General features: G+C 43.7%; 1 protein-coding gene across 2 annotated transcripts in view; it reads right to left on the bottom strand.

Annotated features, from left to right (window-relative positions):
- LOC138303511 (uncharacterized) overlaps positions 1-16,104 on the bottom strand; it is an 81,501-nt gene that overhangs the window by 23,332 nt on the left and 42,065 nt on the right. For both annotated transcript variants that reach the window (XM_069242693.1, XM_069242694.1), the window contains exon 3: positions 9,250-9,387. In XM_069242693.1, coding sequence (XP_069098794.1) covers positions 9,250-9,387 — 138 coding nt within the window. The remainder of the gene's footprint in view (positions 1-9,249; positions 9,388-16,104) is intronic.

The raw sequence follows: 16,104 nt of genomic DNA, 5'->3' as shown, positions 1-16,104 counted from the left end.
GAAGAAGTCTTTTCGAGTCACGAGATCAAGGGACTCCTCCCCTTTCGGCTCCATTGCGCATGGGCGTCGACTCCATCTTAGATTGTTTTCCCCGCAGAGGGTGAGGTAGGAGTTGTGTATTATAGTAATAGTGCCCATGCAATGGAGTAAATATGTATGTACATAATGTGGTTTAAAGCGATATATTTACAAATTTACAAATGTACAAGATCAACTTCAAACGGCTACAGGCTCCCGGGGAGGCGGGTGGGCGCATGTGAATCTGCAGCGTCTCATGCCACGAACAGATGTACACTGGGTAAGTGACATTTTCCATTCGATGGCATGTGTAGCTGCAGATACACATGCTTTGCATAGACTAGTAAGCAGTTATCTCCCCAAAAGCAGTGGTTCAGCCTGTAGGAGTTGAAGTTGTTTGAAACAAAGTTCGTAGTACTGCTTGTCCTACTGTGGCTTGTTGTGCTATTAACACATCCACGCAGTAGTGCTTGGTAAACGTATGAGGCGTAGACCATGTGGCTGCCTTACATATTTCAGTCATTGGAATGTTTCCTAGAAAGGCCATGGTAGCACCTTTCTTTCTAGTTGAGTGGGCCTTTGGTGTTATAGGCAGTTCTCTTTTTGCTTTGAGATAAAAGGTTTGAATGCATTTAACTATCCATCTGGCAATGCCTTGTTTGGATATTGGATTCCCTGTATGAGGTTTTTGGAAAGCAACAAACAATTGTTTTGTTTTTCGAATTTGTTTAGTTCTGTCAATGTAGTACATTAACGCTCTTTTGATGTCTAATGTATGTAGTGCTCTTTCAGCTACAGAATCTGGTTCTGGAAAGAACACTGGTAGTTCTACTGTTTGATTCAAGTGGAACGGTGATATGACTTTTGGTAAGAACTTAGGATTTGTTCGTAAAACTACTTTATGCTTGTGTATCTGAATAAAGGGTTCTTGTATGGTAAATGCTTGTATCTCACTTACTCTTCTTAGAGATGTGATGGCAATTAGAAATGCTACTTTCCATGTTAAGTATTGTATCTCACATGAGTGCATTGGTTCAAACGGTGGACCCATGAGTCGTGTTAAGACATTGTTAAGGTTCCACGAAGGAACTGGTGGCGTCCTTGGTGGGATAATTCTTTTCAGACCCTCCATAAAAGCCTTTATGACTGGGATCCTAAATAGTGATGTTGAGTGCGTAATTTGCAGATAAGCTGAAATTGCGGTGAGATGTATTTTAATGGATGAAAAAGCTAGCTTTGACTTTTGTAAGTGCAGTAGGTAGCTGACAATGTCTTTAGCAGATGCGTGTAAAGGTTGTATTTGTTTATTATGGCAGTAATAAACAAACCTTTTCCACTTATTTGCATAGCAATGTCTTGTGGTTGGTTTCCTAGCTTGTTTTATGACCTCCATACATTCCTGTGTGAGGTCTAGATGTCCGAATTCTAAGACTTCAGGAGCCAAATTGCTAGATTCAGCGATGCTGGATTTAGGTGTATGATCTGTTGTTTGTGTTAAGTTAACAGATCTGGTCTGTTTGGTAGTTTGACATGAGGTACTACTGAGAGGTCTAGTAGTGTTGTGTACCAAGGTTGTCTTGCCCAAGTTAGTGCTATTAGTATGAATTTGAGTTTGTTTTGACTCAATTTGTTTACCAGATATGGAAGGAGTGGGAGAGGGGGAAAAGCGTATGCAAATATCCCTGACCAACTCATCCATAACGCATTGCCCTGAGACTGATCCTGTGGGTATCTGGATGCGAAGTTTTGGCATTTTGCGTTTTCTTTTGTTGCAAACAGGTCTATTTGTGGAGTTCCCCATCTTTGGAAGTAAGTGTTTAATATTTGGGGGTGAATCTCCCACTCGTGGATCTGTTGGTGATCTCGAGAGAGATTGTCTGCTAACTGATTCTGAATCCCTGGAATAAACTGCGCTATTAGGCGAATGTGGTTGTGAATCGCCCAATGCCATATTCTCTGTGCCAGGAGACACAACTGTGTCGAGTGTGTTCCTCCCTGTTTGTTCAGATAATACATCGTTGTCATGTTGTCTGTTTTGACAAGAATGTGTTTGTGGATTATTATAGGTTGAAATGCTTTCAGCGCTAGAAATACTGCCAGTAGTTCTAAGTGATTTATGTGAAACTGTCTCTGTTGAGTGACCCATTGTCCTTGGATGCTGTGTTGGTTGAGGTGTGCTCCCCACCCTATCATGGAGGCATCTGTCGTTTTTACGTATTGAGGCACTGGGTCTTGAAAAGGTCGCCCTTTGTTTAAATTTATATTGTTCCACCATTGAAGCGAGGTGTGTGTTTGGCGGTCTATCAACACTAGATCTTGAAGTTGACCCTGTGCCTGTGACCATTGTGATGCTAGGCACTGTTGTAAGGGCCGCATGTGCAACCTTGCGTTTGGGACAATGGCTATGCATGAGGACATCATGCCTAGTAGTTTCATCACCATCTTCACTTGTATCTTTTGTTTTGGGTATATGGCCTGTATTACATTGTGAAATGCCTGTACCCTTTGTGGACTTGGAGTGGCAATCCCTTTTGTTGTGTTGATTGTCGCCCCTAAGTATTGCTGTGTCTGACATGGCTGAAGGTGTGACTTGTTGTAATTGAGTAAGAAACCTAGTTTGTGGAGGGTTTCTATGACATACTTTGTGTGTTGTGAACACCATTTTTGTGTGTTGGTTTTGATGAACCAATCATCTAAGTACGGGAACACATGTATTTGATGCCTTCTGATATGAGCAGCCACTACTGCCAGGCATTTTGTAAAAACTCTTGGCGCAGTTGTTATCCAGAATGGCAACACTTTGAATTGGTAATGTACCCCTTGGAATACAAACCTTAAGTACTTTCTGTGTGAAGGATGTATCGGTATATGGAAGTATGCATCCTTTAGGTCTAGTGTTGTCATGTAGTCTTGTTGTTTAAGCAATGGGATTACGTCCTGCAGTGTCACCATGTGAAAGTGATCTGATTTGATGTATATGTTTAATGTTCTGAGATCTAATATAGGTCTTAGAGTTTTGTCTTTTTTCGGTATGAGAAAGTACAGCGAGTAAACTCCTGTTCCTCTCTGTTGAATTGGTACCAGTTCTATTGCATCCTTTTGTAACAACGCTTGGACCTCCAGTTGTAGAAGATCCATGTGTTGTTTTGACATATTGTGCGTTTTCGGTGGGCCATTTGGAGGGAATTTTAGAAATTCTATGCAATAACCATGCTGGATAATTGCTAGGACCCAAGTGTCTGTTGTTATTTCCTCCCATTGTTTGTAGAACTTGGTTAGTCTCCCCCCCACTGGTGTTATGTGTTGGGGATTTGTGACGTCGAAGTCACTGCTTGTTTTGTGGAGTTTTGGGACTTTGGAACTTCCCTCTACTTTATGTGAATTGTCCCCCTCTATATTGTCCCCGAAAACTTCCCCGCTGATATTGGCTCTGATAAGTGTGCCTTGTTTGTGAGGTTGTGGGTTCCGTGCTTTGTCCTCGAAACCCCCCTCGAAACTGTGATTTACGAAATGTGCCTCAGCTCTGTGGTGAGTAGAGTGCGCCCATGGCTTTGCCCGTATCAGTGTCCTTTTTAAGTTTTTCGATAGCAGTGTCCACCTCCAGCCCAAACAACTGCTGTCCGTTAAATGGCATATTCAGCACGGCTTGTTGTATTTCCGGCTTGAATCCTGATGTACGCAGCCATGCATGTCTCCGTATTGTCACTGCTGTGTTTACAGTCCTAGCAGCTGTGTCTGCCGCATCCATTGCTGAACGTATCTGATTGTTCAAGATACTCTGTCCTTCTTCCACCACTAGCTGTGCTCTCTTTTGGAACTCCTTGGGCAAATGTTCTATAAAGTGTTGCATTTCGTCTCAATGAGCCCTATCATATCTGGCCAACAAAGCCTGTGAGTTGGCAATACGCCACTGGTTTGCTGCCTGTGCCGCCACTCTTTTCCCTGCCGCGTCGAACTTGCGACTCTCTTTGTCTCGAGGTGGTGCATCTCCTGAGGTGTGTGAGTTCACCCTCTTGCGTGCTGCCCCTACTACCACTGAGTCTGGTGTTAACTGTTGTGTGATGTACACGGGGTCTGTTGGTGGCGGTTTATATTTTTTCTCCACCCTTGGAGTAATGGCCCTTCCTTTCACCGGCTCCTCAAACACTTGTTTGGAGTGTTTTAGCATTCCAGGTAGCATGGGGAGGCTATGGTACTGGCTGTGTGTGGACAACAGTGTATTAAATAGAAAGTCATCTTCAATTGGCTTAGCATGCAGGCTGACATTATGAAACGCCGCTGCCCTTGACATCACCTGTGCCTAGGCTGTACTATCCTCTGGTGGTGACGGTCTAGCTGGATAACAGTCGGGACTGTTATCTGACACTGGCGCATCATAAAGATCCCACGCGTCTGAATCATCCTGACTCATCCCTGTATGAGTTGGGGACTGCATAATTGGTGGAGTGGCTACCGGTGATGGTTGTGGAGAGCGTTGTGGAGATGGTGGTGGGGTTACTTGTTTAGCCACCTTCGCCTGTGGCTGCTTGTCTTTCTCTTGGAAGGCAAGTTTTCGTTTCATTTGAATTGGAGGGAGAGTACTGATCTTCCCTGTTTCCTTTTGTATGTGGAGCCTTCTTTGGGTGTAGTCTGGCTCCATTGTCTCCAGTTCCTGTCTAAATCTATGTGTTTGCATTTGTGAGGACAGGCCTTGTTCCTCTGTGTAGGAACTTGATTTCGGTTCCGAGGCCGGATGTTTCGGTATCGAAACCTTTTCGGCTGCCTTTTTCGGTTCCGACAACACTTTTTTGCTCTTCGGCGTACTGATTTCTCGGTGCCGACTTTGTTCGGTGCCGCTCTCTTGGTGCCGAGATTGCTCTGACCCAGTGTCTCGGGGTCGAGTGTGCTCTGTGCCGGTATCTCGACCGGAGCCGGATGACTTCGACACATGCATGCTCTTTTTTGGTGCCGATGCCCGGTCACCTATTTTTCGGGTTAAGCCATGGCCTGTTGGCGGTGGCGTCCCCTGGGCTTTACTGGTCTTTATGTGAGTCTTGTGTATCAACGTCTTACTCACGGTTTTCGGCGTCTGTTCAGGATCGACCTCTTCCGAGTCCGAATCCTCGATGGAGAAGGCTTCCTCTTCTTCCTCCATGTGTTTTTGTCCTGTCGGCACCAACGCCATCTGTAGTCTTCTAGCTCTTCGGTCCCTTAAGGTCTTTCTGGACCGAAATGCTCGACAGGCCTCCCCTGTATCCTCTTTGTGTTCTGGCAACAAACACAAATTACAGACCAAATGGTGATCTGTATAAGGATACTTGTTGTGACAGTCGGGGCAGAAGCGGAATGGGGTCCGTTCCATTAGCCTTGAAGACGCACGCGGTCGGTCCGACCAGGCCCCGCCGGGGAATCGAAAACCCCGAAGGGCCGCCGGAGCTATTCAAAATTCGGTGTTGATCTGTTGTAACTAACCCGATACCGAACGCAAACAATACCGTCAAATTTTCTGAGTTTTTCACTAACTTTCCGAACCGAAGCGCAGAGCGAAAAGGAACACGTCCGAACCTGATGGCGGAAAGAAAACAATCTAAGATGGAGTCGACGCCCATGCGCAATGGAGCCAAAAGGGGAGGAGTCCCTCGATCTCGTGACTCGAAAAGACTTCTTCGAAGAAAAACAACTTGTAACACTCCGAGCCCAACACTAGATGGCGGGATGTGCAAAGCATGTGTATCTGCAGCTACACATGCCATTGAACATATATATATATATATATATATATATATATATATATATATATATATATATATATATAGCTGTGAAACTAATTATGGCCCAATTACATATAATTAGAGCAACTGTACTAATACAGCACATTCACAAATGTATTATTACAGAGCAAAGGTCAAATTGCAGTTTATTACCTCAATATGGTAAAATTCACATGTGCAAATCACTATTTACTGCACACAGAATGCACACGACAATTACTATACACAGGGACACAACTCTACAAACAGCAACAAGATGCCTTCAGTCTGATTTTACCATACTGCATGAAGGTATCCCCTCGCATCCGGCTTTCGATTGAACACCTTCTCTTAGAACAGGTAAATTCTAAATATACCACAGCATTAACAATATATACAGATGTGCAAAGTACAAAAACCTATTTATTACAATTGCTGAGGGAGGTGAAAAGCATCACGCCTCACCTGAGGCTTCACCGTGGCAATGAAAATAAACGTGGCCCAATAAGGTGTACTAATAAACACGTATTCACAGATTTACTATTATGGCGCAAAAGTCAAATTGCAGCCTATTACTGCAGTAGCATGAATTTCACTTGAGAAAAATCAATGTTTAATGTCTCACAGAGTGCATTTTACAATGATCTTATTTGTGGAAACATCTCATACTAGAGAAAGAGAGATGTCGTCAAAGTGATTTTGCCAACCTGCACAAAGTTAACAAACCCCTTTGATCCCTGTTTTAGTAAATACATTTTTTTTTTTTTTACACAAATACACATGAAAAACGCCATGGCACACACTACATAAGCAGGTGCATCTTTAGCATTAGTTTTGGGGGAAACAGTGGGACTATTATGGACTGAGGTCCCCACCACTTGATGGTTGATTAAATGAACCTTTGTGGGACAAGGGATGGTGCCCTCAGGCCATGCCCTCAGGCGTCTTGGTGAGAAGTGTTCTTTGTATTTGCAAAATCTAATACATTTATTTATTTATTATAATAAAAAAATTCCAAAACATTACTATGGTTTAGCTGTCAGCTCCACTCAACCTCGTTCCAAAGTAAAAAAAAAAAATATGTATTTGTTGTTTGTCAAATTTATGATTATTTATGTTATATGTATTGGTCGTATTCCAGTGAGCAAACTTCTGGGCTCCTTAGTATTGTCAAATATCAATGATTCATCTTCTCTGTTTGTTTTTCACTCAGTATAGTCTTTGTAAAACATATTTGCCCATGGGCATTACTGAGCAACTGTATAATTTAGCTTAATGTTCAAAATCCTCATCAATTCACTCTCAATGGCTCTTATCTAAAAACAAAAAAAGATGTAAAACGTAAACTTTTACCCATGCCCCCTCCCTGTTAAAACTCATAATCATACTGTAATTACGGAATTGAGAAAAAGTAAATTCAGCCTAAAAAATGGTTCAGTTCTTCTTCCTTATTGGAACCTTGTGGGGTTTTGGTCTCTAAGTCTAGGATATATTGAATTCCATTCTTCTCAATAGCAGTTCCCTGTTGCCTGTTCTGGCACTTCTATCCCCTTTGTTTATGCAAAATATTTCAAAAATTGCCAATTGCCAAAGTGTATAATTTTTGGCAATTGCTTTCATGTGTTCCATGATTCTTTTTTTGACTTAACGAATAGTAATTAGTAGGCACTGCTTACCACACAGGTATTCCAAACCGTACATTTCGCAGTCTCTACTGCAACATCTATACTCTTCCTTGCTTCTGCAACCCTCTACATTTCTCCTTCCTATGCTTTTCTCCTTTGTAAACACTTTGTACCAGGTTATCCCCAAGGAACTTAGGTCTTCGAAGGTGACTCTTGGACTAGAGCTAATCACCCCTCCAACGACCAGATAACTTTGGAAAACTGGCCAATCCTTTCTAAACATGTTCCTAATCTTGTCCTTGTGTTTACTGAAAGTAGTCAGTAGCCTAGTACCTTTGTTACTGTCAGTGTTCCGTTGACTCTCCTCTCCATGGAGAAGTGTGTCTCTGGTTTTTTTGTCCATTTTAAAAGTTGACTTTTTTAAAAACCATGCAGGATGATCAGTTATCTGAAGATTTGTAGCATTACGTTTTTCTCAAAATTGTACAGCTTCTCATTGCTACAATTTTTTTCACTATTTGGCGCTAATCACATGTAATACTCTATTTAAGATGTTTCCAATGCCCAATACTGGCCTACATTGGACTATTCCCTGCTGTGGGATTGAAAAACAAAACATTTGTTCTTATGTATTTTAAGTATTACATAGAAAAGTGGGAGTTTGGGAAAATCATTCCACAGAAATTTGAATTCTTTAATCGTTAAAAAACGACTGTCTTTCCAATTGTTGAGTTTATCTCAATATTCTTTAATCAAAGTGACATAAGCCCCCAATTACGAGTGACCGCCAGATTCGTGGATGGTAGTCGGACCACCCCTAATGCGGTGGTCCGAACGCCATATTTTAACCATGGTGGACAGGCTGTGGTGGGACCACCAGATCTGCCGGGATCAGGGATTCCGGAGGTCTGGCGGTAGGTGGGGGTCCTAAACTGCCAGGGCAGAGCTGCATGCAGCTCTGCCCTGGGGATTACAACCTCGCTCTGAAAAGGACGGCGTAGAACAGGTGCAGGGGCCTTCATGGCCAGCACCCTTGCAATATTCACTGTCTGCTTTGCGAGGGTGCTGGTGCACCCTTTATCCTACAGCATTGCCACCGGCTTAATTATGAGCCAGAGACAATATTGTAGGCTGTTTCCCGCTAGGCCAGTGGGCAGAAACTCAGGTTTCTGCAAGCTGACCTAGCCGGAAACTCTTAATGGGCCCGGCAGGGAGGTAGCCAGTATGGCTGCAACTTCCCCGTCAGAAGTTCAGCAGACGGCTGAAACCGTCTGACGAACTTGTAATGAGGCCCATAGTTTGTTCTTGTTATTTCCAGGTAATATTTGTCATTATTGAGTTTCCCAAGTACCTCTCTTAAATGCATCTCCTATGACATTACTACATTCCCCTCTGGTCTGTGTTTTTGGTAAAAAAAAAAATGGTGTCTACACTGAGTATCTTTAGAGCTGCCCTTTGTGCTTTGCTTAAACTGTGACCCCCTTTGTTGTGGTCTTCCCAAATTTTTCATTCACACTGAAAAGTGTCTATTAAAGCATTAGTTCACAGGAAAGCACACAGATTCAGAAATGCTCACTTGAGAAATTTAAGAAACTGTGTTTCATAGCAATTTGTTCTGACTAACGTGACCATATGGAAAAAAGAGAAAAGAAAGATGGCACCACCTACAAGTTTTTTATTGTCTTTTCTTTAAAAAACAAACTATCCAAATTTGAACTTTATTTTTTTAAACCTATTATTCTTCTTCTGCATAAATTATCAACTATTTAGTATGCAGCTGAAAAATAAATATACAACAAGGACCCCCACCCCTCTTCTGGTTGCCACAACTGACTTCAGCTATATGTCAGTCAGCTGCAGGATTGAACCTCACATACCGGGCTTCAGCATGACCATCCTCGCCACACCATTGCAGTGGATCTCCCCAGAGAACACAGTGCTGGGGTGTCTGAGACAGACGGGTTTCACTGCGGCTCTTGCTGCATCCTTCTCCTTGGTAGGAAGTGGAGTCACTGCTGCCATGAAAAAATAAAATCACTGTTTATTCAATATTCAATAATGCGTAGCCTAACTCAACATTATAAAAAGTGTTTCAAACGATCAGTGTACTTAAAATCAAAAATGTAATTCATCATGAAGCATTCGAAACATAATAAAACGTGCCTACCCTCTAAATGAAAACAGTCAGATAAAGTCATAGCAGGGCTGGCCTGTAGAGGCAATTGAGTCCATCTTTGAGGTTTGAGTAAAGATGGCTGTCAGTCCCCGCACTACAAACAAGACATATAATCCAAGAAAAATAAGTCTATGAGTGATACTAAAGTAAACAAATGTGGTCTATAATGAAAAATAAATATAGCTCTATATAAAGTAGTATTTTTGAGGAACTAGACACTACGCAGTGTCATAAGCAGCTGCTTTGCCAGCCAGATGCAGTTATGACAGCTAAGCGAACAAGAGGAAGGACACACATCATCTCATGTCACATATCACTAGAATATCATCCGCACCATAGAGAGTGGCAACCGTGCTAAGTTCAGCAGGTGATGTGAAGATGTGTCATCCGTGAACATGCTATTCCAGAGATCAGAGTGTAGTACAAAGTACAGGGACTGCCCAATGAATGATCTTACATAGGGCTCAAAACCCAAGTAGACATCAGTCAAAGGGACATACTAGAAATGCTGTTATTGGCGACTGTTGCAAAGTAGGTCTAAGTAAGGAGAACATTTTTCCTCAGCACTGGATGGTTTCTTTAATGGTCAAGATGGTGCACCTTAACAAGTCCTTGGCTGCACTTGCTTTCTCAATCTTATGACGGTGCTTCCAAAAGAGCCTTGTCATGTGTCACCCATTTTGTGATAGACTAATGCATTTTAAGAAAGTCTGTGCGCCACTGAAGTCATTACGCAAGTTGGCTTCCAGTGTGTTCTTAAAGGATTTGTATGGCAGAAATCTGACTCTGTCATGCAGATGAGTGTGTCCTTGCCTCAACTGCCATGCATCAATCACTTGAGACATTAGTCTGAGCTGTCCCTCATATTCATGCAACTGTCCTGGCCCTGATGTTTGGGAGTGTTCCGGTAGGAGTGTTGAGATTGGTGTTCTGCCTCCTATTGACTTCCACCGAGACGAATCACAATTTGTTTAGGACTTTCAGCTTGATAAACATGGTGCAGGGCGTCTCCCACCCTCGGATATGTCAGGGAAAGACTGGTGCTTTCTCCTGCATCCTCTTTCAGCCAGCTCACAGAGCCAGCAGCAGCCTTCTCGGAGAGGAAAGACTCATAGGTCAGTTCTAGATCACTCATGATGGTCCAAAACACGTAGGAGACAGGATCTGCATACCAGCTGCACACCTCCTCAAAAGGAGGTAAGTCAGACAATATGGACAGCATGTGTAAGAGCTAAAGTTACCATTGTATATAGGTGGTACACATGTAAAGACAGCTAAATGTGTATGATAAATACTATGCCCATCCAGAGGTTTTAGGTATACATAAAAGTTCTCCAAGTTATAACCTCTCAATCAGAGAGCTGTGCAGCTGTGTACTAGTAGGTAATATGAATTAACACAGGGAATGGTATGTTTGCACATTTCTGTTTGGCACGATAATGATGCACAATACAACTTTGTTTAGGTTAGTATATTTGTAAGACTCTGACACATCACCATTCAATAAAATATGTAAAATAGAAATATGCAGGACAACAAAATAACACATTTCCCATGAAATTCAACTCATAAAATAGCTCTGGAGTCCACAAGTTTTACCCTACCCCCCACCTATCCAGATTTTACATTGTACTTTAATATAAGGGCATAAAGTGAAACAAATGGAATCTGAATTCTTATTGAGGAAAAACCACATTTTTGATTAATTGACAGCAGAAACTCAGAATAATGTCTTAGGGGGTCATTTTGACCTTGGCGGACGGCAGAGGCCGTCCGCCAAGGTACCGCCGCTGAATGACCGCACCGCGGTCAAAAGACCGCGGCGGCCATTCAGACATTTCCTCTGGGCCGGCGGGCGCTCTCCAAAAGAGCACCCGCCGGCCCAGAGGAAATGCCCCTGCAACGAGGACGCTGGCTCAGAATTGAGCCGGCGTAGTTGCAGGGGTGCGACGGGTGCAGTTGCACCCGTCGCGTATTTCAGTGTCTGCTTAGCAGACACTGAAATACTTTGCGGGGCCCTCTTACGGGGGCCCCTGCAGTGCCCATGCCATGGGCATGGGCACTGCAGGGGCCCCGCGGCACCCCCTACCGCCATCCTGTTCCTGGCGGGATGGCGGTAGGGGGTGTCAGAATCCCCATGGCTGCGGAGCGCGCTCCGCAGCCATGGAGGATTCTGAAGGGCAGTGGTAAACCAGCGGGAGACCGCCGGTTTACCCTTTCTGACCGCGGCTGAACCGCCGCGGTCAGAATGCCCTCGGGAGCACCGCCAGCCTGTTGGCGGTGCTCCCGTGGTCGGTGGCCCTGGCGGCCACCGGCCGCCAGGGTCAGAATGACCCCCTTAGTCTACTTGCAGCATCACATTTACAGTTAGTGACTTCTAACAGATCTTCACAACTGGGAGAGTTTTTTCCACTTTTCGGTGTTTCACATCTTCTGCAAAGATGTCTTAAGAGCAGGAACCCATGATAGCCAGATCACTACACCTACACAGATCACCTTGTTTCACATTCGGGGTTTCCTTCCATTCCCTAGCGCCTTCTGTGAGCTGTACTCTTGATTCACCAGCTGTGTAGACATAGACCAACACACCCTTTTTTTTTAAAGGAAAGCCCAGGATTAGAGGGCTTATGAAGTTCCAGCCACATGGAGCAATCAGGCAACCACGGTAATACCTCAGCAGAGCATCAAATTAGCTGCATGTCTAATGAAAATATCAATGTATGATTATTATCACAATTTTAATATCATTAAATAGAATTTTACTGAGATGGAAAAGGCCACTTCGTAGCCTTGCAGAGCGAGCTTACCTATGTCACTTTCCCTCATGCATCTGTTTTTTGTTTCTCCACTGAGCCAGACTGACAATCTTAGAAACTCACTGACTTCTCATTCCTCTGTAACAGTCTAACACCCTCAGAGTGGTGGTTTGAGGTGAAAAGGGTATCCATTGCTAAATCTGTAAAAGAATAAGGCCCTGGCAGTCTTAAGACCAATGCAGTGGTCCGACCGCCACATTATGACCGCCAGGACTGCCACTTTTACTCCACAGGACGGTATGGCGGTGCTGGTGGTCCCAATGCCCTGGGAGATTGCGACTCTCTTCTCCACCAGCGGTTTCATGGCGGTAGCACCGCCATGAAATGGCTGGCAGAGACGGGGTACCGGGGGGCCCCTGCACTTGGCCTGGGCAGTGCAGGTGTCCCCCAGCCAGCCCCGACGGTGAACATCACAAAAGATTCTGGGGCACTTTATGCACTGCAGCATTGCCAGCAACTCGATTACAAGCAGGAGACAATGCTGTAGGGCGTTTCCCGCTGGGCAAGCGGGTGGAAACTCTGTTTCTGCCCGCTGACCCAGCTGGAAAATAGTAATGGGGCCGGCCGGGAGGCGGCTGCACCGGCGGCAACCTACCTGTCAGGACTTCGGCACACAGGCTTTTCCATCCGCCAAAGTCATAATCGACCCCTAAATCTGGGACCTAAGTTTTGTTCAGAAGCCTGCGGTCATAAGTGCTAGACGTAGGCATGCAGCAAATGCTGCAGCACCCACTAGACTCTGTCACACCCGTTTTAAAAAGAATGCAATGACCTTTCACAGTGCAGACCACCAGCAGCTACAGATAAGATGCAACAACTGCGTGTATTCCTGGATTTGCTTTTGGAAGTAAAGAGCAGCTGGTCATCAGCCACTGAAGCACCGGAGTATCTCCCTGCAGTTCTAAGATTAGATGAAGGGTAAAGTGTGCAAGAGAACACACACTCTGGGAGATTAATTCTTGAATCCAGGGGCCAGGTGATATGAATATTGGTATTCCTACCAGACAGCAAATGCCTGTATATTAAACCTAAACACACAAGGACAGGGTACATGTAGAAATGCCACAAACTTTTGTAGCACGTTTGTTTTAATTTCATCTTTTCATCATTGCTCATTCAAAATACAGGTCTTTTATTATAGTATTGATTAAAAGAAAAACTACATGTTCACTTTCTTTGCTGGGCATCATATGGGAGGCACAGGTATTCAGTGAATCAGAGGTTGGGGTGCCACCTTTATCTGAGAATAGCAGGCACTTATTCGTTCTGTTTTGAAATCCTAGTTTAGCGAGTAGTTGGCATTGGAATACAACTTTGTTTAAAATACCATGGGTGTCATTCTAACTTCGGCGGGCGGCGGAGGCCGCCCGCCAAAGTTCCCCCGCCAGGATACCGCACCGCGGTCAAATGACCGCCGCGGTAAATCTGACTTTCCCGCTGGGCGGGCGGGCGACCGCCAAAAGGCCGCCCGCCCGCCCAGCGGGAAAGACCCAGCAACGATGAAGCCGGCTCCGAATGGAGCCGGCGGAGTTGCTGGTGTGCGACGGGTGCAGTTGCACCCGTCGCGATTTTCAGTGTCTGCTAGGCAGACACTGAAAATCAATGTGGGGCCCTGTTAGGGGGCCCCTGCAGTGCCCATGCCATCGGCATGGGCACTGCAGGGGCCCCCAGGGGCCCCACGACACCCGTTCCCGCCAGCCTGGTTCTGGCGGTGATAACCGCCAGAACCAGGCTGGCGGGAAGGGGGTCGGAATCCCCATGGCGGCGCTGCTTGCAGCACCACCGTGGAGGATTCACAGGGGCAGGGGAAAACCGGCGGGAAACCGCCGGTTTCCCTTTTCTGACCGCGGCTTTACCGCCGCGGTAAGAATTGCCCTTGATGCACCGCCAGCCTGTTGGCGGTGCATCCTCCAACCATGGCCCTGGCGGTCCATGACCGCCAGGGTCGGAATGACCCCCCATGTGTTCTTTTTTAATTTGATAATGTTCCCTCTGTATAAGTTAAACATAATTTATTTAGTTTAGACAGCTGAGTCATATTTTTGAAGTGATTTCTTGCTGTATTTGATGTTTCAAGTTCAGTTTTTCAATTTCAAACGATACTGACTTTCGCAGTTTCATCATTCTTTTGCGGCTGTTGACTTACAAATTTGTGCTGCGACAATAAAATGACAAACTGATGGCACTCTAACCACCAGTAGCTGCTCTTGTCGAACAGTTGCTAGCTTGACCTGTCTCCAATCTCTCAAGCCCTTTCACCCACCCTTTCTTTCTGCATTCTTGTGCAGTGATTACACTGGGCAACAAACCCAAAGGGCCCAGTGAGGCTTCTGGGAAAAGGTACAGAAACACACACAAAAACTTTGCTAGACTTGCGCGAGATCTTTTAAAACAGACTGAGTAAATAAGTCAGAGGCAAATTAACAAATGTTTTTCTAATGAATGAAATATTTAGCTTCCAATACAACTTCAACATCTGCACTTGAGAATTGGAAAATCGGAAAGTGCATCCTTCAGAATGCAAAATATCAGATTTTGTTGACTGAACGCCAGTTATAAATACAGAAAAGTACAAATTGCTTTAAAATGTAATGCATACACATGGAATGAGTTTTATTTCCTTTAAGTGAAATTTATTTCTTTTTAGTGAAAGTGACACTTTCAACTCAGAGTCTACTGATGAGCCTTGTCAACCTACTGTTCTGAGGCTCCTGCAAGCACTGACAGAGGATATCAAAAGGAGTGGCCGGAGAGGATGGTAGTCTGAGAGTAAACTTAACATACTCTTTAGAGGAATGTGACAGTCATGGCACCCAAAGACACTTATTACCTTAACTGCCTTAGAGCACACGCGTGCTACAGGCCCTGGTTCCACCCATCAGACACCAAATATATTTACCCATAACTCATATAAGCTGCCACATACACCTAACATAGCTGTGGCAAGAAGCATCTCTGCATAGTTTGTGAAGCTCAGATGCTTTACCCTTGTAGGTTTCCTAAGTCTCCCTGTGTGTCTTCCCATTGTAAGTCGATGTGAGCCCACTAGAGGTTCTCCTGTTTACTCTTTCTGAAGCGTGAGACCAGGAGTCTGCTTTTAGAGGCACCCAAAATGTACTGCCGTTTGCAAGAGCGGTTATTGCCCTTTCACCGAGGGGCAGCGTGCTTATAGTCAGGGACATGGGCCTTTTTAAACATACACCCTTTGGGGAGGAATTACTACATTCTACCAAAGGCTGAGTAATCCCTGTGGCAAAGGTTAGGGAAAAATAAAAATAAAAATTCCTTTAAAAACATTTTTTTATGTTAAAAATGAATGTAAATTACTGTTACATATTTATTTTAAATATAGAAAAACATACAAAATACTACAGCATTAACTTTATTTTTGTTTGAAATGTATTTTTTAAATACACTAAATTCAAAATATTTTTTTTAAAACTCCCACGTAAAAGTAAAAAATATATTTAATGCTGTATTAAAAGTGATGTATAGGATTAATTGAAAATAACTGAATTATTTTTTTAAATTAAAAAAGTAATGTCAAATTATTTTAAAAATTAAAAATATTAAAAAAAATATTGTTACATTATTTTTAGATTAAAAACATTAAAATATTTTAAAATAAAATGATAACTGTGTTATCTTTAGAATTGCTAAACATTAAATTCATTTTGATTTTTAACTAACTTAAATAATTTAACAATATTTCTGAACGTATTTTATTTTAAGTCTATACC

This window comes from Pleurodeles waltl, chromosome 7 (genome assembly GCF_031143425.1).
Source record: "Pleurodeles waltl isolate 20211129_DDA chromosome 7, aPleWal1.hap1.20221129, whole genome shotgun sequence".
In the NCBI taxonomy this organism is placed as follows: domain Eukaryota; kingdom Metazoa; phylum Chordata; class Amphibia; order Caudata; family Salamandridae; genus Pleurodeles; species Pleurodeles waltl.
The sequence above is the reverse complement of the archived record's forward strand: the minus strand, read 5'-3'. Positions and strand labels throughout refer to the sequence as shown.